The following is a 27,971-nucleotide window of genomic DNA, read 5'->3' as shown; positions in this document are numbered from 1 at the left end:
GGGGTTTTGATTCGCCAACAAGACCTTTCTGACTACAATCTACCAATTACCATCATTGTCAACACGTGTGGACCTACAGATTTTGTTGTATGCTTCTTATTTCTAAGATTTTGTTGCAAGGGGCAATTTGAACTTTTCATTTCCTTCATTTTTTTGGATTAATTTTTCTTATACTCGTAGCATATATACTGTCAGTCAATTTTAGATAAATAATAATTATATAAATTTGAATTTAAAATTCAACTTTTACACATGTATCAGAAAATTATCGATGATAATATATATACTATTAGTGTATATAAAATTTACATTTTTTTTGTTATAAAGTCTTGCGTGTTGATACATGTTCCAATTCAAGAGAAACTATAAATCTTACAAGCGAGAATAGAAAAAGAAAAATGCTTGAGAGTTGAACAAAGAAATTTAAAGTCATTTAATTAGTATATCTACTAATGAATCAGCATTCAATGACACAAAATTTTTAAATATATATGGAGAGAGAGAGAGAGAGAGAGAGAGAGAGAGAGAGAGAGAGAGGGAGGGAGAAGACTGTAATTCAAAATACGTCTCTGAAATTTGTTAAAAAATGTATTATTAATAAGCAGTTCTGCAATTACATATAGATTTGCGTAAATATTTATATTTTTGTGAGCCCCCTAAGTTCGGTCTCATTTGGAAAGCCATTTTTTCCTAAAAAATTTCTACATATTTCAATCACCTTTTTATCTCATCCAGTGCATTTTTCTACAAAAATTTCAGAAAATAGCAATTCAAACAAGATTTTTTCTCTTTATGCCATTGCAGATTTATTCTATTTTATGTAAAAAAAAATAGTGAGTAAGGTGACTCTCCTTACTTGCTCATTTAAAAAAAAAGGTCATACTTACTCTGAGCCATGGAAATTAAAATAAGTAGATTTAAATTAATTGTATTCAGAATTGTCTCCTAATGCATAATAAAAAGCACAAATTTCATCGGATCTAATGGCCATTGCTAATTCCTATGTACTCTCCGTTGTGTTTTGTCAGCTCAAAATGTTTAATGATAGTTTCATCCCTTTCACAAGCAATAATGACACGTGCAGTCGACGCGCTTTAAAGTGCATAAATAATTAACTAAATATTTAATGAATTAATTTTGACATTTCCAGAGAAAAATGATTGTTTTACAAAATTAATCTACATTATCATACAAATCATGCTTTTACGCATGGCCTTTCCCTTGGGTTTAGCAGGCTTGCGGCATTAGCAATCTTCAATCATCTTCCTTCCAGTTATCCTCTGCAATTTTTGACATTTGATGTTAAATAAATAAAAAAGTAGATTAGTAGGATAATCACATTTTTTTTCCATGAAAATTAGACCAATAAAAGTGTGTGCCTATATATATATATCACTACTAATTTGTCTTGTTCTTTCATTTGTTTAAGAGGGGAGGATGAAGATGACAAGCCAAAACTGAATTCTAAGATAAGAAGAGCTTTTCATCATCATATGGATCCATTTGACTCTTGTTTTTGTTGGAATAAAAAGGATTTCTTTTTTGAAGAAGAGGAAAAGTTTGATGGATTAATTGTAAAACGATTATGATGAAATGAATTTTAGCCTTATCTTCCTGCAGAGATTCAATCCTGACAATTCCAACATATGTTAAACATAAAAAAAGAAAATGGCCTACACTTTGTTTTTTCCCCCAACAGAAAATGGCCTATACTCAGTTATGGTAATTCATCATTGTTCATCCATCCATAAAGATTCACTACCATTATTCAACTCTAAATTGCTTTCGAATTTCACAACCACTAGGAGTAAAAATTAAAATAAAACTTGCCATTTTTGTTGATTTGATTCCTAGGAGAGGTGGATATAGTACAGAAACATATAAAATTCAGACTATTTCAGCCCATCATGATGAGTATCTTTCGTTGTATGCATATCATCATTTTTTGTGTATTCAGAGTCGGCATGTGTTACTGCTACTATTGAAAATTGAAAATCAGTTTCAGGGTCGATTATGGTACCATGAACAGGCTGAAAAAGGAGTTGGGGAGAAGACAGAAACGGAGAAAGAAGACAACCTCTGCATTAATTCTCAACTGGATGAAGCTATCTGCCCTTTTACACTCATTTCAGCCTATACACAGCTGTGCTGAATCATGTATACTAGAGGCAAAACTCAATAGAGAAATCTGCCATACAATCAAGAAATCAACAATTTCATTAACAGAAAAAATCAAGTCACGGGACAGCTGTTGCTTAGCACCTGCGCGTGACCAAATCCATGCATCACTTATCTGACCAGCCTTCTGCATTAATATATTGCATAGCACCACAAAAACAATTGCTAAATCTTTCACACACTTGTTCACACTCACAAACACACACTAGTAGGGAGTGGGATCCTAGGTGAAGTTAAAAAACCGAAAGAAATGGTCAGCCATGTTGAAGTGGGGGTGGTGGTGCTTCTGCAGAAACTTGCTAATCTCTAGGTATTCCTTGCTTCTTGATTTCATTATTCGTCTTTGTTTTTCTTTAGTATAGTAGTAGCTAGCTAGCTTTACAGCCCTTCATTTCTTTAATCATCTTTTTTATTATCTTGGGGGTGACAAAACTCTTTTGTTTAGTGGTTACTTTTGTGGTTTGTTTATGTGAAGGAATTAGGTAAGAGTTAAAACCTCAGACTTTTTGTTTAAGAGTTTGAGTTTGAAAGAAGCAAAAACCAGAAAAAGAAGTTATTGCTGCAAGACAACACAGAGATAGAGAAAGGAACAGCAAAACGTAAATGGTGCAAACCCGAGAAGAAAGGTTTGGAAATTGAGGCAAATGTCGATGCCCAGCTCGAGGCAGCAGCTGCACTACTACTCCTACAACCTCAGCCAAAACAACTTCTTCCCTTCATTCTTTACTACCTGTTTATCACCATTCTTCCTTTCTTTCACTATTCTTTCAGCCCTTTTGATCAATCTCCTTACACCAACTGCTTTTGCCATCAATCATGAAGGTTTAACTCTGTACTCATGGCTGCATTCCTCTCCTTCACCACCTCAGGGTTTTTCAAGCTGGAGTTTGCGTGACTCAAATCCATGCAAATGGACTTTCATAACATGCAATTCACAAGGACTTGTTTCTGAAATTAATATACAATCCATCCCTCTTCAGCTTCCCTTGCCTTCAAATATTTCTTCATTCATTTACCTCCAAAAGCTTGTGATATCTGATGCAAATGTTACTGGAACTATCCCATCTGAACTGGGGGATTGTGCTGCACTTACAGCTATAGACTTGAATTCAAATACCCTTGTGGGAAGCATCCCAACAAGCATTGCCAAGCTTCAGAATCTCCAAGATTTGCTCTTGAACTCTAATCAGCTGACAGGGAAAATCCCAGCTGAGTTGAGCAATTGTCAAAGCCTGAAGAACCTTTATCTGTTTGACAACCGTCTGGGTGGGAGCATACCTGCTGAATTAGGTCTGTTACCAAATCTTGAAATTCTGAGAGCAGGTGGCAATAAGGACATCGCTGGAAAAATCCCTGATGAGCTTGGAAACTGTGGTAACATGACTAATTTAGGCCTCGCAGACACCAGGATTTCCGGTTCTCTGCCTGCTTCATTAGGTAAGCTTACCAAACTGAAGACGTTGTCTATTTATACTACAATGGTTTCTGGAGAGATCCCTCCTGAAATAGGGAATTGTTCCGAGCTTGTCAACTTGTACTTGTATGAAAATAGCCTTTCTGGTTCAATTCCACCAGAGCTTGGGAAGCTCAAAAATCTAGACAAATTGTTGTTGTGGCAGAATAATCTAGTTGGGGTTATTCCAGAGGAGATTGGGAATTGTAGTAAATTGACAATGATTGATTTATCTTTGAACTCTTTGTCCGGGACTATACCATGGTCTATTGGTGGCCTTGTTGAGCTTGAAGAATTTATGATTAGTGACAATAATGTGTCTGGATCAATTCCTTCGGTTCTGTCAAATGCGACAAATCTCATGCAGTTGCAGCTTGATACTAACCAGATATCAGGTTTGATACCACCTGAGCTGGGAAAGTTATCTAACCTCATAGTGTTTTTTGCTTGGGAAAACCAGCTTGAAGGAAGCATACCTGCAAGTTTGACTGGTTGTGCTAGCCTACAGGCTCTAGATTTATCTCACAATTCACTCACTGGTAGTATTCCTCCGGGCTTGTTCCAATTGCAAAACCTTACAAAGCTTCTATTGGTTTCTAATGACATTTCGGGCACATTACCTCCCGAAATAGGAAATTCTAGTTCTCTGCTAAGGTTGAGGCTTGGAAGCAACAGGATTACAGGTCAAATTCCTAAAGAAATTGGGGGCCTGAAAATCTTGAACTTTCTTGAGTTGTCTGGTAATCGCCTTTCTGGATCAGTACCTGATGAGATTGGAAGTTGCACAGAGCTACAGATGGTAGACCTAAGCAACAATACGCTCGAAGGTCCCCTGACTAATGCATTGTCATCTCTGTCTGGGCTTCAAGTCTTGGATGTTTCAGTGAACCAATTTTCTGGTCCTATACCAGCGAGCTTTGGTCGTCTTGCTTCTCTGAACAAGTTAGTCTTGAGTGAAAATCAGTTCTCTGGATCAATACCTCCTTCACTAGGCCTCTGTTCAAGCCTTCAGTTTCTAGATCTTAGTAGCAACAAGCTCTCTGGTCCGATCCCTTTGGAGCTGAGCAAACTTGAATCCCTTGAAATTACTCTCAACCTGAGCTGCAATGGGCTCGCTGGGCCAATTCCTGCCCAGATATCTTCACTTTCCAAGCTTTCCATACTAGACCTTTCACACAATAACCTTGAAGGAAACTTGACCCCACTAGCAATGCTGGATAATCTCGTCTCTCTGAATGTGTCATTCAATAATTTGTCTGGTTATCTTCCTGACAACAAGTTCTTTCGGCAGTTACCTGTATCAGACCTGGCAGGGAATCAAGGCCTGTGCTCCTTTGGGCAGGACTCCTGCTTCCAGGGCAATGTGGCTGGCATTGAAGTAGCCAAAAATGAGAATAATATGACGAGGTCAAGGAGACTCAAAGTGGCAATTGCATTGCTTGTCACCCTGACAATTGCAATGGTGGTCATGGGAACATTTGCAGTTGTCCGAGCACGTAGGAGTTTGAAAGGTGGTGATGATTCAGAAATGGGAGAGTCATGGCCTTGGCAATTCATTCCATTCCAGAAACTAAATTTCTCTGTTGATCAAGTGTTAAAATGCCTGGTGGAGTCAAATGTGGTTGGAAAAGGTTGTTCTGGAGTTGTCTACAGGGCAGATATGGATAACGGTGAGGTTATTGCGGTAAAGAAGCTGTGGCCATCTTCAATGGGCTCAACCAACGGATGCAGCGAAGAGAAGTGTACTCTTCGTGATTCCTTCTCAGCAGAAATAAAAACACTTGGCGCAATCAGGCATAAAAACATTGTAAGATTCCTAGGCTATTGTTGGAATCGAAGCACTAGATTGCTCATGTATGATTATATGCCTAATGGGAGCTTAGGCAGCCTTCTTCATGAGAGAAATGGAAGTCCTCTGGAATGGGAACTGAGATATCAAATTCTTTTAGGAGCTGCACAAGGACTGGCTTATTTACACCATGATTGTGTCCCTCCAATTGTTCATAGAGACATTAAGGCCAATAACATTCTCATTGGTCTTGAATTTGAGCCTTATATCGCTGATTTTGGCCTTGCAAAGCTTGTTGAAGATAGCGATTTTGCTCGCTCATCCAATACAGTTGCAGGTTCCTATGGCTATATTGCTCCAGGTAAGTTTCTTTCTTTCTTCTTGTAGTAAATAAAATGTATGTCACATTTCATGTTTAATACACTTTATGTAAATTCACTTGATATACAGATACATCTGTGAATTTTCTGCTAAATGAATATTTGACCTCCATTGCATATGTACTGAAATCTGTTTCGGCTGCATTATCATCGGCCATACTAAACTAATTCATGGGATTTTGTTGTAGAATATGGCTACATGATGAAGATCACAGAAAAGACCGATGTTTATAGCTATGGTGTGGTTATGTTAGAGGTCTTGACTGGGAAACAACCAATTGATCCAACAATTCCAGATGGAGTCCACATAGCAGATTGGGTGAGACAGAAAAATGAAAGTTTGGAAATCCTTGATCCAAGCTTACTATCCAGGCCTGAATCAGAGATTGATGAAATGACACAAACATTAGGCATAGCCTTATTATGCGTAAACGCATCCCCTGAAGAAAGGCCTACAATGAAAGATGTGGCAGCAATGCTCAAGGAAATCAAGAATGAAAGAGAGGACTATGCAAAAGTTGATGTTCTAATCAAGGGCTCTCCAGCAGCAGGTGATAAAGGAACTAAGAAGCCAAGTAATGTCCAAGCAACTTCTTCTTCGGCACAGGCAAATCGAAACTTGTTTCCCAAAAGCAATAACACCAGTTTCTCAGCATCCTCATTACTATATTCATCATCCTCTAATGTCAAAATGTGATTTAAGTGATCATAAATGGGTGGTTAGAACTAGAGAGGTGGCATTGAAGATGCTTGTCTATTTACTATCTATTTTTTGCGGTTTTGTTTGTTCTTTAGTCTGATGTAAAGAAGGAGAAGATAGCTACTACAGTTACAAATGTATGCAGGAGTGAAGAATGAAGCCAACGTTTGCAAATTTGGCTTTTTGTCACTGATGATCTACATGCAATGGTCAACCTATCAACTTTTATCCCCAGGTTTTAAGGTTCAATTACAGCTTGCAAAGTGCTAACAAATATTGTGGGACTCACCAAAGACATGTCCAAGAAAATGAGGAAATTTGGATAGCCATGACAAAACAAAAAGTGTTATTGACTTCTGAAAATGGTGTAAAAAGTCATGCATACAACAAATTTCCATTACTTTCCTGGTCCAGTGGACTCCCATCAAAATCTGATTGACCTCTGAGAATTTCTGTTTCAAAAACTTCCTAGCTAGGTCCTGTTTTTGCTTTTATTTTCCCTTTTATGCTGTGTGGGGAAACGGTGTGGGGAAACGGGCCAAGACCAAGACAAGGGGCTGGCCTTAGCTAGTTGGAAAGAGTACTCTATCTAAGAATATAATTTTACTAGCTAATCACTTGGTCCCAAGATCGAGTCTCTGCTCTGTTGAATTCCTCCACGCACTTATCGTGATTGGGTCGGATTAGGGCGCTAGGCCCGGGTCACAGGAAATTAGTTGGGCCCCGTAAGAATTGACTCCGACACTCCTGTATCGATAAATATATATATATATATATATATATATAATTTTACTATACTGACCAATTCTGTCTCTGGGGATGTAATCAAAGAAATCATTAAGGCCACCTTGACCAAGATTCAAGTTCCACCTACACTAGTTAAGAAACTATAAATTTGTTCTTGTTGCTGAAAAGGGTTTCACAAAGTCGAAAATGAGGAGAGGAGAAAATCGGCCAAGCAAAACTAAAATTGTTCCTTATGAATCAGAAGACAATTGCCAAAAGTTCTTCAACTAAAAAACTAATAGTCACTCCAAAGCCAACCTAGCTTTATTCTTTAACCTTGCATGAAATTGTAGAAATGCATAGAACATTTTCCACTCAGAAATTTCAAATCAATTCGTCCATTTCATACAACACATGGAGAATCTTGATCCATGATGTACAGAGCCCACCTTGAGGTTCCTCAGACAAGACCATATAAGTGAGGCCTGTGACATGCATGTGGTCCTATATGATGTTTCAGCCTTTTACTGATTATTTCCTTATTTGGAAATCAAGAATGCAACAGTTCATTCCTGGCTAGTATAAGTTCAATTTCCAAAGTTTTATTCCTTCCTTTTTTGCTATTTACATATGACAACTCTTTCTCAAAAGAACATGACTTTGATGAAGACCCTGCAGGTTTTAATAGCCTTAGATTCATATTTGGAATGGTAATGATGAAATGTTTTAGTCCGTTGTTGAGAGGACAGTTCAATAGCTAGGCATGAATTAGTGAGGCTGGGTCCTTTAACAGCTGCTAGACTGCTTTAACTTGATAATAAATAGTTTTTATCCCCTGATAAAGCTACTGTAAAAATGTCCAAAGAAAGGAAAAAGAATAAAAGATAATGTAACAATGGATAAACTGGAGGAGCTAAATTGACACATGTTCATTCTAAATCCACATATTGTATAAGTTTTAAGAATAAGAATAAAGTAATTAATGCTATGTACAATTTGTTGACTCGCGTGTGAATATAACTTTTTTTTTTTACGCAGTTATCTAACATTGAATAAAGTTCTTTTGAGGCGATATTTGCATATAATTAATGTGTTTAGTTTTCAAAAGATGAAGAAAAACTAGTTACACAAAGAAATTAGAAATCAATGATTCTCGAATTACTCATCATAGAAGTTATTTTAACCTCAAATACTAATAAGAATTGCTTAGTTTCAACTTTCAAGCCATCTTATGGTATGAGATGAAACTGCTTCCTAAACAAAATATGAAAAGTTGAGGAGAAAACCCTTTTGTGTGAGTACCATAAATCAACAAAAGGGATTCAAAGAGAACAACCAAAGATTGCTACGAATCAAACAATGGACTCTATAGAAGGCTTAATTTCAAAATGTTTCAATTGTCATTTTAACTATTTTTTCCCCTTCACAGCTTCCTTGACCTTTTCCCATGCGCTTTTTTCCTTCTCATCTTCCGAAGCATCTACTGCCTTTTCAAGTGCCTTTTTGGCCATCTCAGAGATTACCTGAGCAACCACAACATTAAAAAGGTTAACACATGAAAAAGAAAAAAAATTCCAAGTTCCTAAAGCAATGCATTTACTACTATTTTAGTAGTATTTTACTAAGTAAACTAACGAATAGAGGGATAGAACATAAGACGAAAATTGAACAAAATGGCTAAGGAGTTTACTGTTCCAGCATTAGAAGAAACTGTTTCTTTAATAAATTGACCAGTTTGCCTGGTTTCTTTGATTCCTTCTGTGATGGCTTCTGCTGCTTCCTTTAGCTTTTGGCACGCCTCTTTATCCAAATATTGCTGTAATCCTCAATAAAAGTCAAAACAGTAATATCATACAATTAAGTTTACTACAAATTTTAACAAGCTTCTTGAAGACTGAGACAAGGCAAAGGTGTGTGTGTGTGCGTGTGTTTTATATATATATATATATATATATATATATGTATGTATATAAGAAGGATATTATTCTCAAATCTATCATTGTGTGCCTATATCAGCTAGCTAACAATGATTCAAAGAACACTGTCATTGCTGTACCTCAATTAAAATGAGAAGTTACTAGATTACCTATTTTTTGGATTCTGATTTTAGCTTTTTAACATCAGCGTTTACAAAAAATCTGAATCAATTGAGAACAGGCCCATGTCTTTTATTGTCAAATACAGACCTTAATTCGGTTCACAAATTTCAACCAAAATTCAAATTTTATAAACCAAAAGCACAGGAAGTATTCATTCAATTAAGAAAAAAAAGAATTATTCATTCATTCATTTGATTTCTGTAAAATCTGGCTCAAAAAGAAAAGGCAAACGATAGCCATAACAGCTCCCAACTACAAACTGCCACTATGTCTATGTTATGCTTCATTCACGTAACCAATACCCCACCCCACCCAAAGTAGAAAATGGCAATTGCTAAACCACTAATTTGCACCTTCATTCTTTCTGACTTCATACAAATCAAACCAAAAGATGTAAATCCGAAAGATGGGATTTCACTCTCTTTCAGTTAAGACTACGAAAAATAATCTTGGAAGAAGAACACAGCATGAATAACACATCACAAGTACCAAATAAATATAAGCACCTAAATTTCTAGCACATCCCTATTGTCTTAAAAAGGCTGAGAGAATGTATGAATCTATGGAACGTACTTTTTCAGAAGGCCTTGTGGAACTGATAAAAGCCTTAAGAATCCACGTACTTCCGGGCTTTATTCCTCTTGAAGAAACGCATTTCGACATCTGGGCTGCTAGTCTTGAGGTTGCCATGTTTGCCTTAACAATTTTTGTACAGAAATCAGCTCTTTTAATTGAAGGTTTCTTTTTGACAAAAAAAAAAAAAAATTGATTGAAGGTTTCTTAGTCTAATTCTAAACAAGGAATGAAACTGTCTTAGATCTTGATCTTTGTTGTTGGTTATGTAATCTTGCAAGAGAAGTGGCCACACGTCATCTGCTGAGTAATTTTTGCAAACCTGCAGAGTTTTTGGCTGACTTGAAATTTTAAAGGTGTATAATTAAGGAAAACATTGATTAATTACAGAAAAACATAGATAGGTGGATTAAAAGAATACATGTTAGGCCAATCTTGGTTTGGATATTACTGAATTTGAGAATTAGAGCACTAAAAATTGTATGAGAATTCAATAGATCACGAAGTAAATATTTGTTAGTTAATTTTTATTGTTTTGGAGAAAAGGTAAGCATAACTGCAAAACAATAGCAACCAATTTTTTTTTTTTTTCAGTTAAATTGATGGTTGGGTTCTGGAGCAAAAATGAAGTTAACGAGAAATGGTCTCAAAATGTTAATCATTTAGGATTTAAACTTATTTGTTGGGCCTTTTGGAGTTAAATGCTCAAGTTGATGAGAACAATTTCTTTTATCGTTTGAGCTGCGAAGCACAAATTTGGGCTAGTAAAGCACCTGTAAATATGGTGGTTGACACATAAAGGTGGGAATTTGCTAGGTCCATTTCCAATTTTTTTTTTTTTTTTGGTTTCTTTCTCAAATAAAACAAGAGGGAAAAATTTTAGTAGAGTCGTCTAATTCTTATACTGGAAAACGAAATTGATTCTTAATTTAGTTATCAAAGGGGAGAATTTTCAAAATTATAAAGTAACCAAAAAGATCAATTTGTAAAGATTTGCATCCATGATCTTTTTGTGCATAAACCACTCGGTTGTGGCAACTAATTGCAACTCTAGTTGATTTTCAGCTTTTGATAGCAATAGGTGATTTGATTCTAAGCTCTGATGTTTCAAAATTATCTCTTCTCGCAGTGGCTGCTGAAAGTTGAACTAGAGATGATCAAGGGAGAACAGTTCAATCATGACCAAAATGCATGCATGGGGCCTCATCTTTTCAGATGAATTCTCAATCTGTTGAAGGGATCAAGATCAAGAAAATGTGATTTGGAAGCAAATGAAAGAGGATTGTACAGAGGTTTAAACCTTCAAGTCATCCTGCCAAGAGGAATTGTATGGTTCCGGAACATAAAAAGCAAGGTATATATGCTTAAACCAAAATCTTGAGTTTCATTGCACCAGTTTCACTTTTTCCTGTTGAGGGAGGTTTATACTTTTCCTTAATTCTTCTTTCCTCCTGGGCCTTCAGTAGAGGGGAAAAGTGGAAGTTATTGAAATTTCCTCAATGAAGAGTTTCCTTGAAGCAATGTAGTAATATATGAAAAATAAGGGGCTCTCATATATATATATATATATATATATATATATATATATATATATATATATGCACAAGGAACTATGGAAGCAATTATGGAGGTGCACAAGGAAAGGATTTTTCATGGGAAAGCTTTTGAGGGTGAAGAAGTCACTTTAATCTGCCAAATAGGTGCAAAAATAAAAGTGCAATTACGAAAAGAATGTTTTTATTTTTCTGATATAAGGTTTCACTTAATAGGGATAAAATAGGTGCACAAGTAAAAGTGTGAATGAAAATTGGAAATAGAGCAATAGTCAAGAATTTCTCCTTCCTTATTTAGTCTTTTTTTTTTCCCTAAATTTTTGGAAGAAAGTAGAAATGTATAGACCAAGTGGTTATCTTAAGAGAAACACAAAATTGGGGTAAATCAGTTTTGATAAAAAAAAAAAAAAAAAGTTTAAGACTTTGCCCATCTGTGCTTCCAAGCCCAAAAAAAAAAAAAACTACTTTTTCCGAAGAAAAGATTTCCTTAGTTAACATAACCATCATTATTATACTATTAAAGTTGATTCTATGATGAAGGATATCTAGAAAATGCAAAAGCACCTTTCAAGAAAAGAAAAAAAGAAATTGCAATAGGAACAGAACTCTTAGTCTTATTTAGAGTGAATAAGTTCATTCAGGCATTGATGAAAAAAGATATAAGCGCTTTCAAACAGAACACTCTATTCAGTACTTTAAGAGATCCAGGACATGGATCTTATGTAATACTAGATCTGAAAATTCACTAAAGCACGTTAGGAAGATATTCTTGGCTTGATACTAAGAAAGAAAAGAAGATTGAAGGCTTATTATCTTTAACTAGGACATATGGCCAAATGTTGATGACCGGGAAAAAAAAACAGAATAAAGTGATTGTAGGAGCAGTTGGAAAAGCCAAAAGTTAGCGAGTAGGGAATTACATTGAAAGTAAAATGCCTTGCTGCTTCTGTAAGCAAGGTATACACAGATCTGCATGAATATAGAAGAAACTACATATCACAGCACTTAGTAGTTGCAACCTGAATTGATAAACTACATATCTCATCAATAGTTGTACTTGTACCATCCAAATTAATGGCCGAATTGGCAGAGCCTGTCGTGTCTTTTATCTTAGAAAGGCTCAGTAATCTATTGATTGAGGAAGGCAAGTTTCTACGTGGAGTGAGCGATCAAGCTGAGCAACTTCAGTCAGAGTTGAAGCTGATGCAAGCCCTGTTAAAAGATGCTGATGCAAAGCAACATGATGATGCTGTAATTCGTGAGTGGATTTCACAAAGCAAAGATGTTGCATATGAAGCAGAAGACTTGATCGAAACATTTGCATTCAAAGTTGGATCCAGAAGGAGAGGTGGTGTTGTAAATGTCCTTAAACGATACACTTGCATCTTCAAAGAGTGCTACATGAGGCACAGAGTTGGAGTAGATATTCAGGGCCTCAACACTAGAGTCGCTAAACTCACTAAACGTTTTCGAGATTATGGGATAAGAACAATAATGGAGAAGGAAGGTCCAAGTTCGAGGCAACTACAATCGATCAGGAGGACTTATTCCCATGTTGAGGAGGACGATTTTGTTGGCTTGGAAAGCGATGTCAAAATGCTGGTTCAGAACCTGGTAAGTGAAGATGGGACAAGCCACTATAGAGTTGTTTCTCTTTGTGGGATGGGGGGTCTGGGGAAGACAACTATTGCCAGGAAAGTGTATAACCACCCAAATGTGAGGCGTCATTTTGATAGCTTTGCCTGGCTTTGCATATCGCAACAATGGCAAACGAAAGAGATTTTGCAAGGGATCTTGGTTAAACTTATTCCTGAAAAGAAAGAGGAGATTATGAGATCCTGGAATGATGACGAACTGGTCAGGCAACTTTACCACATCCAGCAGAATAAAAGATGCCTGATTGTTCTTGATGACGTTTGGTCCACTGATGCTTGGGAACGCATAAAAAATGCCTTCCCAACTAGAGAGAAGGGAAGCAAAATATTGGTTACCACTCGTAATAAAAATGTGGCAACACACATAGGTCCTAATGGTTTTCACCATGAGCCTCGAATTTTGTCCTATGATGAAAGCTGGGAACTGCTTCAAAAGAAAGCATTAAGAGAAAGATATAATCATGGTACGTGATTTTGCAAACAAATTTTCATATGCCTTTTTATCTAGTTGTATAATAGCTTTTATTCATCAAATTTTCACATGCTTTTTTATCTAGTTGTATGATAGCTTTTATTCATCATTTATCATTCCATAAGATGCATATGCTTTCTCTTGTATACAATATATGCTTTTCAGTAGTTATCCTCTGATATTGTCTGTTAAAAACCAAAGAGAGAAGAACAAAAATTGATCTAGCGGCTTCTTTATCTTAGATATGACATTTTGAGATCCATTTAAACCTGTGAATGTCAGAGAAGATCTCAATAACGAAATGTAACAACTCCGCCTGAGGATTTTAGGGAACTGATAGCTGGGAATCTAATGTTAAATTCAAGATATAGAAAAACATGAGGAATAAGGAAAACTTACAAACGAATGAAGAACATAAGAAAGGAGGAAAATTTTCAAACAATGCTAGATGCCGAAAATATGCATGCTCAGTTCCCTACTTAAACGAACTTAGGAGGTAACTGAAACTTTGTTGCGTATTCTTTCTTCTTTTTATTTTTTTTTTGGAAATTAAATCTACTCGTGAAACTTCTTCCCTTAAAACAAACTGAAAAACTCCTTGCAAGTTGCCTTATAGAGCACAAACATTTTGTGCCTGTGACGAATGAAGTAATAGTAGCCTATAAAACGAACAAACCTTTCTCATTTTGTTGCTTCATTTATAGGTCATGAAGATATCGTCAAATTGGAAGAGTTAGGGATGGAAATGGTTAAACATTGTGGCGGTCTTCCACTAGCTGTAGTTGTTCTTGGTGGAATTCTTTCAACAAAGGACCATTTTTCGGAGTGGGAATTTGTATACCAGCATATTAAGTTTTATCTTGGTAGGGGTGAGAGGATTGGACAAAGAGAAGGAGAAATACAAAGAATATTAGCTTTGAGCTATTATGACTTGCCATACCAATTGAAGCCCTGTTTCCTTTACCTTGGCATATACCCTGAAGATCATGACATCAGAACCGATAGTCTGTATCAGATATGGATGGCTGAGGGAATGGTATCCAAAGAAGATCAAATAGAAGGAGAATCAATGATGGACGTTGCAGAACGTTATTTAGGGGAATTTGTGAAACGGTGCATGGTCCAAGTGAAGTTAAAGGACGAACCTGGGTACAGAAAATTTGAGTCTTGTCGCCTTCATGACCTTATGAGAGATCTATGCTTGGCCAAGGGAAGAGATGAAATTTTTTTGAAGGTTAATGATTATCGTCGCAATGATAATCTAGAGTTAATAGAATCAACACCTTCTGGAAGTAAATCTGATAGGCTTGTGATTTCTTTGAGCAGGGATGAAATCCCGAAGTATGTTCCCCACAAGAAAAAAACAATCAGGCATGTCCGATCACTTACATTTTGCATAAGGGACCCTCCATACTATGATCGATTGGCAAGGACAAGGTTTAGTAACTTCAGGATGTTAAGAGTATTGAATATTGAAGGCCTACGTCCTTCAGGTGGAAATAACTGCAAGGATAACACTTGTATTCTTTTTGATTTTTTCAAATTAACAATAGAGGGCCATATCCACTTGCGATACCTAAGCCTGAGAAATTCGGATGCTATTATTCTTCAATCATCTATAGGAAAATTGGACCACCTGGAAACCCTTGATCTCCATGGTTTTCACGTATTTTGGATTGCCAATGTTCTGTGGAAGTTGAGACGACTAAGACATCTATATCTTCCCGATCCTGAAGAATGGGCGTTTCTAAATCGCAAGTGTAAGTTACGTTTGGCGGGTTTGATTAAACTGGAGATATTGGAGAACTTTAGTGCATCTAATTGTGATGTTAGAGACTTGCAACAATTAACTAGTCTTCAGGTGCTAAAAGCAATTGTTAATGACGAGAATGATGGTGAAGAAATCATGAAGTGTATCTCAAGTTTACAGCACTTGAAGGAGGCAACCGTCATATTTATCCTGTATCGTTCTCTCACCCCAGAAAAATGGTCAAATCTTTTAGAAAAGTTGTTTGAAAGCAATCTCCATCATCTGACTCTTCATGGTTGCAGAGGCGTCTTGCCTGATTACAAACTCCACTTCTTTAAAAACCTCAATGAACTGTTGCTTCGTCGCTCAAGTATCCAAAGAGACCCAATGGTAACACTAGAAAAGCTACCCAATTTGCAAAAGCTCTGGCTGATTGATGTATCCTTCGGTACAGAGATGGCTTGTCATTCGTTGGGATTTCCTCGACTGAGGTTTCTTGGGCTAGATGTTATGGACAGGTTAGAAGATTGGAGGGTGGAGGAAGGTGCCATGCCGAACCTTTCTCATCTTAGAATCAGAAAATGCACGGCGTTGAAAATGATTCCTGATGGTCTGAAGTTTATTTCAACATTGAAAGAAATTGTAATTCAGGGAATGCGAGACACATTCAACAACAGGGTTCGAGTTATAGATGGTCAAGAAGGAGAGGATTTCTACAAAGTATGCCATGTGCCGTCCATTTTGATAAGGTGATTCAGCACGGCAAAATTGATCGTTTGTTTCACTTAACGGGCAATTATGCAATCAGGTACCTTACATTCTTTTAACAAAGAAACTTCTCCTTTTTTCAAGTCTCCCCCAAATTTTCTCTTTGATATTGAGGTGGTTCCAGCACTGCCCTTGTTTTCATTCTTACACTGCATTTTGCAATCATTAAGTAACTTGATTCTTTCTGACTGCATTTGGATTGAAGGGTTTGACGATATATTTGAAATTCTCTCAAATCCTTCTGAGTTGAGAGGATGGCTTAGCAGCTATTTAAATTTATAAACCTCCAATTATTTCTGTGTTTTTGGTTTTTTCATCATTCAGCTTAATAGAAAATTGATTCGTGGGCATTACGTTAGTCTATGCATTCCTCTTTTCTCGCATACGTTTCAATGGAACTGATACTCATATTTCTTTTGGTAAACTTACCAGCTATTTTAGTTTTTTTTTTCATTGACATTTCTTTTTTTGCAGAAATCAAGTGTGTGAATAAAGTTGGATGTTTTCTGCAGCAATTCTTTTCAGTGTTACTAGCTCCAATGGGTCATTTCCAGAGACTGACTGGCTGTGTAGCTCTGTAATATTGCTCCAGCATTCTTGAATCCTTTTTCTCAAAATACAGCGAACAATTTTCATTTCCTTTGTTTTCCTGTGTCATTCCCTCAAATTCTTCTTTTATAAGTATCAATCTCCACCAGTTTGCTAATTTCTGAGATCCATCACACTTTCTAGCATGTTGCTGATAACTTCTTAAAGGACAACAAAATAGTCATTTATTTCGAGCCCTCACCAATGAAATTACTTTGGTTGACTCATGCTAAGCTGTCTGAACTTCAAATCCGTGCTATTTCTTCAAGCCAATCTTAGAGGATAGCAGCAAAATGTGGAAGTAGTCTAGATTGCAAGAATTTCGTGGGAAAGCTTTTTGATCCATCTTCCCTTGTCCTTCTCTCAAATGCTGTACACTTTTGATACACATTAATTATATAGTTTTCTTTCAGAGCATGATCTTTAATAGTCTCAAGAATTTACAAAGTTTACTTAAAAAGGGCCATAAGGGGAAATTAAAGAAGTAAAGGAATAAAATCCATCAAAGGATTGGAATGACTAAATTCAAAAGGTAAGTCATTTACAGATATCATACTGAGAATCACGTATTTTTGACATCCATATAGAACTTCTTGTGACCTCCTCCATTAGGCCACTTAAAATCGCTGTAGTTCAAATTCAAACAACAACAATCACGCCTTCTTCAATTCCAAAAGATGAAGCTCTAGCTATGCATTTACCACGCCTTCAAGTTTCCTGTCAAGACTCCACTCCTTTAGACTTGGAAGGTTTGTTAAAAATCACGCCATTGCAATTGAAATTGAACTCAAGAGCAGAATTTTTTCTATACATATGTAGAATTTCTTGAGACCTCTCATTAGGCCTCTAAAGTCGTGGTATTTTAAACAGCAGCAATCGCGTCTTCTCCGACTCTAAAAGGTGACAATTAACCACGCCTTCCTCCGACGGGTTACGATTTTTCCTATCTTTGTTCACGCCTTCAGTCCTTTTAAACTTGATACTCGCAAGGGATTGGAGCAACGGCAATTTCTCATATGGTATTCTTTTTCAAAAATCAAAGCCTTGGCAATTGGAATTGACTAAAATGATCAAAATTCAAGATGGTATTGCCCAATCCTACATTCTAGGGGCTTGCTAAAGGCGGATTAACCTATACCACCTCCCCTTTCATTAATTAAGGCCCATCTATATACAATTACGCGTGTTATACTCTTCATAATAAATCTGTTAATTGTTTGAGCTGCCCCAGAATACAGTTGTGAAGCATGCAGGGGCCAAGACTTAAATTCTTCGATAGTTTTCGAGTCAATGTATACAGTTGCAGACTACTTTTGTAGTCTTTACTCTTCATATCTACTTTAGTTTTTTTTCTTTTCTTCTCTCTTCTTCAACCGTCAATTCATAGACCTGATAATGATGAAGCATAGATGATACACGGCTGAGGCAGCTGCGGTTCCCACTTCCCAATGCTCAATTAATATGTTGTGTAAGTCAAAAATTGAAAAGGGCCAGCCAAAGTCAGGTGTACTGTAATCTGAACACAGGTACCAATGAGGAAACAAACATCTGGAAACAACATATGACTCTCAAAATCTGTTTGTATATCATCTAAAATTTTTTTTAATTTCTGTTCTTTTTTGGGGTTTGTAACATGAGTTTTAGACTCGTCGCCGCTATTAAACTTTTTTCTCCAGATGTTGAATATTTGTACACATAGATACATTTACATCATACGAAATATTGATCCTAGACATTGTTCACGTTTACATAAAGTAAAATTTTCACATAATATTCACATAAACTTTACATAAAGTTTACATCATACGTTTACTTCTAAAGCTACATATAATATTCACAACTTTTAGCTTTAGAAGTGATTTAAAATCTTATATTTATGTCCATTTAACCTTAAATGCCCAAAACTACAGTACATGACCTAGAAAAATCCAAGACACAAGAAATCTGGCTGTAGTAGCATCTGTGTGTGTGTGTGTGTGTGATGAATGCGTGATATACATTACTACTGCGTAGTGCGTACTAGGCAATTGTGGTTTGGCTTTAGTGTTTACTGGAGGGGTTGACATTTCTAACTAAATGCTCTCTTCTTTCGATTCACCTAACTCTGCCCCCTTATAGATATACCGCTACTCCTCTCGAGATTCTGCATGCAAATTTTAATGCAACCCTCATTTATTATTCTCTTTAAATATCCCCTATCTAACCGTACTCCTTTAATTTTGTTTTCTTTTTATTTTTTACCTTAGCTAATTGGATTGCGTTTCTCAATCTCTCCAAATATAAATAGGCCTTCTTGTCCACATTCACGAACACCCCACTTCCTGATTATAACATCTCTTTATTTTCTGCTTTTTTCTGTTAGGTTTTGTGTGAGGGAGAGAGGGAGGAAAAGGGCTAGTCATGGCCAGGTTGATAGTGTACGTGATGGTTGTACTTGCTGCAGTAATATTTGTGCATGCAGCAGCAGCAAGAAACATTCCTAGTACTACTATCGCTACAACAGCGAAGCCTAACGAAACTCAAACTGAAAATACACTGAATGTGAGAACTGCTGCAGCTCCATCTCCAAGTGGTGCTGGCGTTAAGGACAAGAAGAACTTCATCACCTATGGTGGCATTGGGGGATGGGCTGGAGTTGGATATGCTGGCTTGATTCCAACACTTGGTGGCATTGGTGGAGTTGGTGGTGGGGTTGGTGGAGCTGGTGGTGGGGTTGGGGGACTTGGTGGTGTTGGTGGACTTGGCGGCCTCGGCGGAGTTGGTGGCCTAGGTGGCGTTGGTGGTGGAGGTGGTGCAGGTGGTGTTGGCGGTGTTGGTGGAGTAGGCGGTGCAGGAGGAGTGGGCGGAGTCGGAGTTGGTGGTGGCATTGGAGGTGGTAAAATTATTCCCTAAATGAGATGAGTCTAGGTTGTTATTTTACTTCTGATCTTGCAATGTTAGGGCTTTCTTTGAGTTCAACAAGTACTGTTTTAGTGTTTCTTGGATGTCATTTGTAGCATGCAATCTGCATAGGCTGTCCTTTTCAGCTTGTTTTGAAGTCATTGTAATCCTCTTTAATTTCCTAATTTAGTGAACTTGTTTAAGTGTAGGTTTTTTGTTCTATTCCTTTTGAACTGTCCTTGCCATCCGACGCTTACACTATCTTGCAGCAGAAAGGCTACAACAATTGTTATTGATCAAGTTAACTCTTGATCATCAGTACTTTGTTTAAGAAAGTGGAGCTAATGAAAATGAAGTTCTAATACTGGAAACTTCAACACAATGATTAATGAAGCATCACATTATGATTCATAGAACAAATTTAGTACATACAAAAAAAATAATAGAATGTATTTTACATGGAGAATTGTTTCTTTTATTCTTTTAAATAAGCATACATTAATATATGGTAGCCATGTTTCTGCAATATTGAATTTCATGAATCAAACTCTCCTCGGTAGGTTCTTAGTTTTCATTCCAATGTTTTTATAGACGGTGAAAATTTTGCTATCTTATGTCCTACGGAATTGGACATGCGAAATTCGTTATATGGAAGATTAGAGAGGAACTTGCTAAGGACTAAGTCACAATACTACATGTCTCCTAGATTCAAGACTTTATAAACATTTCCATACCAGATGCTCTTGAATAATGAAACCAGAGGAGATATCCGACAGCAAATACAGGAATCGCACATTGCATATAGATGTGCTTTAAATGTAATGGCAAGTTAATTTGGCACAAAGGCATCACAAGTAAAGCTGCTGACGACTTAAATTCACATTCATAAGAGTCACGTTATGCCTAGATGATATGTACTAAATTCGTTAGATATTCTGAAATAGGCATACAAAATCATATTTATGCAGATAATGCAGAATGAATATATATATATATATGTGTGCGCGCGCGCGCATACATGCGTATTTACAATTCTAGTAATTGTACTTGTACATGCGAGCTACAGAGTTTGATATTTTCCATCAAAGCCTTTACAAGTTGAAGTGGTTTGTGTTGTTCTAAAGAAAGTCTTATTGTATTTCTTCAAGTTTGACATGCTTTAATTCTTAATCCTCTAACATGTTGATCGTGGCTACATTTTAAGCCGCTTAAGATTTTACTTTGTAACAAGGTCTTGCTCGATAATAAGGGACTCAACTTTCTAGTGTCCTTCAAGACTCACCATACAAAATTGATTATGATGCTGTAGTTTATCTTATAACTCTACTTACTCTAGAAACTACAAATCAAATTGAATATATATCATCAAATTCATTGTAAAAATGCGAAATTTCTTTAACTTTTGATAGTCGATCGCTTTTGAGCATCATAAAGCAGAAATAGTACGGCCTTGTTTGGATTGCCGGTTTCCGTCGAAAAATTACGTCGTTTTCCGTGATCACATTTCCCTATTACCTTTTTTCCACACATACATCAAATCGCTACAGTAATTTTTTCATGAAAAATCACGGAAAATACAATCCAAACACAACCTACATTAAGCCATTTCCCAGAGTTATAACCCACTAACACAAGTAACAAAATAGACAAGTAAGTGAAAACAGGAAGAGAGAGAGAGAGAGAGAAGGCACAATTTAGTTGGGTGGTTTTCCAATGCAAACCAAATTACAAGGGCATATATGAAATTTTGTTCAAATATAAAATTTTCCCTCTACTAGTTTTCTTAAAAGGCGGGAAAACAAAGAGAGAAACCAAAAATACACGTAGCTGGTGCGTGTTTCGGGTGTTTGTTCTAGAGAGAGACAAAAATGAAGGAATCGAGCTCAACCAGAGATCTACAGAGCTTGCTCGACGCCATTAAAGCTTCTGATGTAAGCTTTCTGTTTCGATTTTTGAATCGGTAAAATAAGTCTTGCAGATTTCATTTCGACTCTAGAATTTATTCTTTTGTGCATTTCGTTTCGTTCAATTTTTACGAACTTCCGATTTAAATTCTGTTTTCTCTCCTAATTAAAGTTTTAATGAAGTTAAGCTACTAAATTTGTTGAATTTCTCTAAGTTCCCGTTTATTAGTGTTAGATTACGGTTATATATGCATTATTAAGTGGTTAATAATTGTCACTAAATTCTATGTTTGAGCTCAAGCTTTTCATCTGTTGAGCTTCAATTTCTTAGATGCTTAAGAAATTTAATGAAATTTCAGCTTGATTTAGAGGATTTTCATTTGTCGGGACAGGGAGGCATTCAGGTGAATTAATGACATTTTGTCTGTTATTCCTTTAAAACAATGAAAAAAAATCCCATGGTTTGTTGAGATTATGGTTGTGATTTCTGAGCTTAGGGATAAGATTGCACATGCTTTATAGCAGAAAATAATATCCTTGAGAAGGTCAAGTTAGCCTGCACGATTGTGGACAGCAAGTAACAATATAAGAAAATACTGATTCTTTTAGTTTGAATCTAGAATGTGATTAGAACAAGAATTATTAAAAACCAGCTAATTCGATACATCAGGAACAGATGATTGAACATTGTTTCTTTTTGGAAGATTTACTTTGTCTCTTCTTCGTCAAATGACTGTCAAAAAAGGAACTCGCATTGTGGATTTGTGTTGCCTGTGCTGTTTGGATACATGATAAGTAATTAAGCATCAGCTGATACTCCTGGGATATGAAGCGACGTGTATTCTGCATTCCACTAGCAGCTTTCTATGGGTCAACTAGCAGCCGTGAATGGGTTCACATGCTGTGCCCTGCATTGACAGTATTCTACTTTTGTCTGTTTCAGCCATTTTTCTTGCACATTTGGCTATTTACTGTGTGTTGTTGATAAAATTAGTTGCTAAACCTTATAGAAAAATGGGTAATATGCTCAACAGCACTTATTGGTCTTGTCCAAAGGATATATACTTATCTCAGTAAGCAGCTTGGTGGTTGTCTTCTCCTCTACTAACTTTCTGAAAATCATGGATGTTTTTCCATATTGTTTTGTCAATTGTGCTTGCTGATGCTGTGCTTCTTGCCAATTTTTCTTCCATTCTGCATCATGACTTGATGATTCAAATGATAAGTCTCATAAGGCAGTACCTGATGCATGCTTGGGTTATCGCCATTGTGTCTGCAGGTTGTTGAAAACCGTGTTCAACTGCTTACTGAACTCAAGGAGTTAATTATAAGCGAGACATCTGAATTGACTTCAATAATTGAAGCTTTAACAGTATCCTATCATTCTTCTGCATTTTATCCTGCATGATAATACACCAAAATCCATGGCATTTGTTATTACGAGCTTGGTTTGAGGGGTCAAACTTTGCATGAGTTTTGGTGTCTTTTAGATCCTCATGCTTAATGGTGACTAATTTCCATTAAATGCACATAAGAAGCAGCAAACTATGCTCACACCTAAAGTGCTATAATATAATCAATTTTCTCTGCATTTATTGATCTTCAGTTCTATTTGTATTGTTCTTGAATCAAATTCTGTATGCAACTGTAAGATGTCATTGAGACTTCAATGCTCCACTTCCAGTTGTTGGATTTTTTTCTGCTAGCTTATATGGGTAACTCCACGTATGACCATTTTACAATCTTCCAGCCAAGAGTTTTTATTCTGTTTGCGAGTTAACTTCTCATACACTTCTGTACAAATATTGTCTGTTTGCCATGTACCTTAACATTTGATTGGGTATTCTGGGAAGACTTTACTTGTTTGGACATTTCTCAATGCATATTAAACAAGACGATATTGAACATTGCTGCAAAATATCTAGACCTAGACATTTCTGGATGCCAAGGAGAGTTTCTGGGCCTAGGGATAAAGGTTTGTTTCCTTCAATTCTATGTAAATATGTTTTTGATTTATAATATTCTTCTAGACAAGGGGTGATTTTCTTGCAACTCACCAACAATATATGTGTTTAATTCGTTCTGTAATCATTAGGCAAGTGCATGGTGTCGCAAGCATCTAAAAATGACATTAATGTCAACTGAAGAATCTCCAGAAGAAGAACACAGCGACTTGTTTTTTGAGGTAACATGTTGGCAAGTTAAATTCAAGTGAGTTAGACTTTTCACAAAGAGCTATGTCATTGCTAGTTATCCCTCCTCAGTGACAAAAATAGCTCTTAGATTGATGAAATTCGACAAGAAATTCATCTTTATGTCCTGAATAAGATTGAGGAATGGGGACTGGATTCCAACTTTGTACTTATTCTATGTTATGTTCTGCTTTATGAAAGTATTTTCCTAACTTCCTATCACATTCAAAAGAAGTTTCATCAAATTCAAAAGAGATGATACACTCTCTTTGTGAGTACAAGATACAGTAGTTAAGCAATCCTTGATTGTTCTGGAAAGGCTTTAATTTCATAGAGCTTGTTCAGAAGATCTGATTTATTTCAATTGGTTAGAGATTTGCTTTTATTCTGTCTGAAAATTTAGTTTTATTGAACGCATCTATTGACCTGTGAATGGTCTTGATTATAACTTGTGTGGACTACATCACATCTGAATGTTGAATATCATGGATTGGTATGTTTTAGCAACACTAAAATCTGATACATCTTCCTGCCTAGACTTCATTTGGTGAAATCATACGCTTCTGTTGCTAAGTGCTTGTGGTGGTTCTATATCTTGTCATATGATAATAGGTTCATATGTAAGTATATATTTTATTGCTGACAACTTCCACCTTTTGTGATAGTTTGTTTAACTTAGCTTCAATTTCTGCTGCACAAAATGTACTGTGCTATGTAAAATCAACTATTAGATAATTTCAAGAGAGTAATTTAATGTACCTTGTGTTTTTGTAAATTCTTTGACATGAATGTGAATTGACATACAACACAAGATGCCACCAATTCTGTGGTTGCCTTATTTATACTCTCTTGACTTTGTTCCAGTTGCTCTTGAATTTGCTGAGCTACTCAGCTGCTAGCTTTTCAGCTATGGCAAGATATCCCATCTCCAGCAGCAAGGAGTTCATTCTTACAATTAAAAATTTTATTTCAGAACAACTGAACTTGACAAAAGATGCATTGTCAGAGATAAAGGTATATTTATTTCAGAACAACTAAACTTGACAAAAGACGCACTGTCAGACATAAAGGTATTCTGCTGTAGTTGGTCACTACAGTTTTAATCAGTCTTGTTTCGTTAACTATGCATATTCTATAGGTTCCAATCTGCTGGTGTTTACTGAATTGCACTTCAAATGAAGAAGCAATAATACTAATTGGCATAGCAAAATGTTCCTATTGCATGTAATGGTGACTTTTTGTAAAGTCGGGCAATTGCTCATCGTTTTTGTCTTTGTCACCTCAATTGCATTTGGTCATTCTTCACACTTTTTTCAGTAAGAATAGTAGTGTCTCTCTCATGTAATCTTTGTTCTTATTTATGTTCTTTTAGGCATCTCTATTAAGTTTCAAACCAGTTTGCACATTAAGTAATCATCTCAAGGAAAATGTCTAAATCATTGTTGACATTTGCTTTTGTCATTCCTTGACAGAGGATACATGGATTTGGTTCAGAAGTTCAGAAGGTATCTCAAGTGGTTCTTGATGCTGTTATCCGATTATGTAAGGTATATTGCAATGGTGTAAATTGGGATTTTGACAGTCTGAAAATGAACGAGGATAAGAAGGTCTTAGTTATTGAAGGGGCTAGTGATGCAGATCATGTTATTAATATAACAAAATGTACAATAGATAAGCTGTGTGAAGTAGGCATTCTTGCAGCTAATGATGGAGGCAGTCTTGTAAGTGTACTTAATCTGTCTTGGAAAGGAGTTGTTACCTTACTTCAGCTCGGAAAGGGTGCTTTAGCTGCAAGGGTAGATGTAGCAAGTGTTGTTGTCAGTCTAATTTCACTTGCCCAGCAATCTTTGCGATGTGCAGCTGAGACTTGGTCATTGCAACTGAAAGAAACTCTCACTATGACAGAAGCTAAAAGGATTTTCCTTCCCGTGAAGTTTTATCTGATTAATGCAGTAAGAATTGTCTCTCAATATACAACCCAAGCTTTTTCTGTTTACAAGGAGATGGTAGGATGTGTTGTTATGATCTCATCCTTAAAATTTTTTTTGAGCAAGGAGGAACATCTAAAATCTGCAACTGAAGCTTTGGTAGAAATTCTACAGCCTACATCCTTCCATTTACTGAACTCTCTCCTGAATTCTATCCAAGTAAAACAAGAGGAGAAGTTTCAAGTTTTGAACTGGTTGTTCAGTGATGAAAGTAATCTGAATCCTGTTCCTAGGGTATCTAATGGTGAAAATTTGCCTTATACAGTGGATGGAATCCACTTTTCAAGTTGTGCTGCTATGGCAGTCCAAACATTTTTTCTTGGTCGAGTAAACCTGTTTCTTGAACTTCTGAAAAGCTCTGCTGATCTTGAAGATGATGTCAAATTCTGGATGGCCAGGAAGCTTCAGTGGCTTTTGGATATTCTTGTCGATGAGCATGTATATGCTGCCAGTCTTACCCTGCAAGTTCCCGTCTCACGTAAAAACCAGGAGTTCATATACCAGCCTTTTTTTCATACTATAGTCAATTCACTAGAAACATTCATGGTAGTTATGTCTTCGAATCCAGTATGGGGTGAGATAGAATCTTTCCTTCTGGAAAATTTGTTGCACCCACACATTCTTTGCTGGGAGATTGTTACTGAATTATGGTGTTTTCTGCTACGTCATGCTGAGACCAGTTTGGTGAAAGACATTATTGACAAGCTTTGTGCATTACTAGGGTACACAGCTTTTCCAGAAGCAGTTTTCAGTCCTGGTAGTGCTCTTCGAAAGATTGCAAGGTCTATTTGTCTGATTGTTACTTGCTGTTCACAAGCAGTAGCAGATCAAGTTTACGATGCCGTTACAGGAGATAACAAATCTCAAGATTCATCAATGATCTACACAGCTCTTCTCATGGAAGGTTTCCCATTAACTATACTTTCACAAAGGACAAGAAGTACAGCAAAAGCCAGAGTCTTAACAGAATATTTCTGCTTTGTGGAGAGCTTTGGTAGTGAATTACCAAAAACAAGTGGTTTTGAAATTTATGGTGCTCCAGTAGATGCTCTATCCGCTACATTGCTGGCTCAGTAAGTATTTTCTTTTCTTAAAGTACGTAGTTTTTACTTTTTCATATCCAAATTCTCTTTGGTTGATTACCTGTCTGGATGGAATGATACGCCAGAGTTCAGAAGTTGTTACTTGGTGGCCGTGTCCTTCCCTAATGATATAATTTAGATGCTTATTGTACCAGCTTCATTTACGTTCAGCAAAATATGCCTTATGCTGGTTCACGTGTCCTGTAGACAGGTTAGCATATCTGATCCAGAAATGAAGACCTTAAAGTTTCTGGTTGCTATCATTGACAAGTACAGAAAATGCAATGACAGCAAATTGAAGGACATCTACTGCAGGCTCCTTACTGAAGTTTTAACCATCACCTCTAACATGAAGCATTTGTATTCCTGTGATGAAATAGAGGGAGTCATCCTAGAACTTAGAAACCTCTTTATCCCCAAACCAGCTTTATCAGCAGAAGATAGTCTACTGTTTCAATGCAAACCTAATCTAGCAAACTTTATGGCTGGTCTTGGTCATGTTGAGTTGGCAGAGAGTGATGATAATGCAAGGACTTCAGCCGTTTGGGAATTGTATCACATGTTATTGAGAGAGCAGCACTGGGCCTTCATTCACCTAGCATTGACAGCATTTGGATATTTCGCTGCTCGTACACCTTGCGTCCAACTGTGGAGATTTGTTCCACAAGATGCGGCTCTTTCATTTGATTTGGAGTCAGGAAATGAAGCAGATGAGGACGGATTCATGGCCGAGTTGAAAGGATTTCTAGATAAGGAATCGGCTTCCATTTTAACAAAGCCTACCCCTGATCACACTGGGATGCTTCTGAAAGAAGGCTTGAAGCTCAAGGAAATGCTTAACAGAAACTTGGCCATCAATGAGGAAGCTGCAATTGGTGATGATGCCATGGAGGTTGATGAACACAACCATGGTAATAAGAAAAGGAAATTCCCCGATGAGATAGGCAAAGGAGTTGAATTATTGCAGAGTGGTTTGAAAGTCATGGGTGATGGACTTTCGCATTGGCAGCATAATCAGACCGGATTGAAAGAAATTCATGACAAAATTTTGACACATTTTTCTCGTCTTGAAGATGTTGTCTCTCACTTAGTTAGACTAACTGGTGATGCCTGAGAGATCGTAAAACTCCACTGATGTTTTAGCTCTTACTGAGAAGCAAAAGCAGTGAATCATATGTTTTCCTCTGCAGAGAAGCATCGGCCCCGATAAGTTAAAAGAGAGTTCCATTCTTTTGACTGAA

At 36.6% G+C, this 27,971-nt stretch overlaps 4 protein-coding genes across 4 annotated transcripts; all 4 read left to right on the top strand.

Annotated features, from left to right (window-relative positions):
- The first annotated feature begins 1,668 nt into the window (after positions 1-1,668).
- Positions 1,669-6,506, top strand: LOC113765907 (receptor-like protein kinase 2). The gene is given in 3 exon segments (XM_027310149.1): positions 1,669-1,722; positions 2,772-5,781; positions 5,989-6,506. Coding segments are annotated over 3 exon segments (3,582 nt in total).
- Positions 6,507-12,525: 6,019 nt separating this feature from the next.
- Positions 12,526-15,645, top strand: LOC113765906 (putative disease resistance protein At1g50180). Its single transcript, XM_027310148.1, has 3 exons — positions 12,526-13,570; positions 14,283-15,520; positions 15,631-15,645. The coding sequence occupies exons 1-3, from the start codon at positions 12,526-12,528 to the stop codon at positions 15,643-15,645; spliced, it is 2,298 nt and encodes a 765-aa protein (XP_027165949.1).
- A 3,365-nt stretch (positions 15,646-19,010) lies between these two features.
- Positions 19,011-19,784, top strand: LOC113765535 (glycine-rich protein 23-like). Its single transcript, XM_027309752.1, has one exon. It carries the CDS (start codon positions 19,085-19,087, stop codon positions 19,574-19,576), a length of 492 nt encoding a protein of 163 aa, XP_027165553.1. The 5' UTR covers positions 19,011-19,084; the 3' UTR covers positions 19,577-19,784.
- Positions 19,785-23,344: 3,560 nt separating this feature from the next.
- Positions 23,345-27,971, top strand: LOC113765905. The gene is made up of 5 exons (XM_027310147.1): positions 23,345-23,443; positions 23,564-23,653; positions 24,525-24,674; positions 25,133-26,721; positions 26,938-27,971. The coding sequence occupies exons 2-5, from the start codon at positions 23,594-23,596 to the stop codon at positions 27,842-27,844; spliced, it is 2,706 nt and encodes a 901-aa protein (XP_027165948.1). The 5' UTR covers positions 23,345-23,443; positions 23,564-23,593; the 3' UTR covers positions 27,845-27,971.

Source organism: Coffea eugenioides, chromosome 3, assembly GCF_003713205.1.
Source record: "Coffea eugenioides isolate CCC68of chromosome 3, Ceug_1.0, whole genome shotgun sequence".
NCBI classification, from domain to species: Eukaryota; Viridiplantae; Streptophyta; class Magnoliopsida; order Gentianales; family Rubiaceae; genus Coffea; species Coffea eugenioides.
Note: the sequence above shows the minus strand (reverse complement) of the source record. Positions and strands in the feature narration are given on the sequence as shown.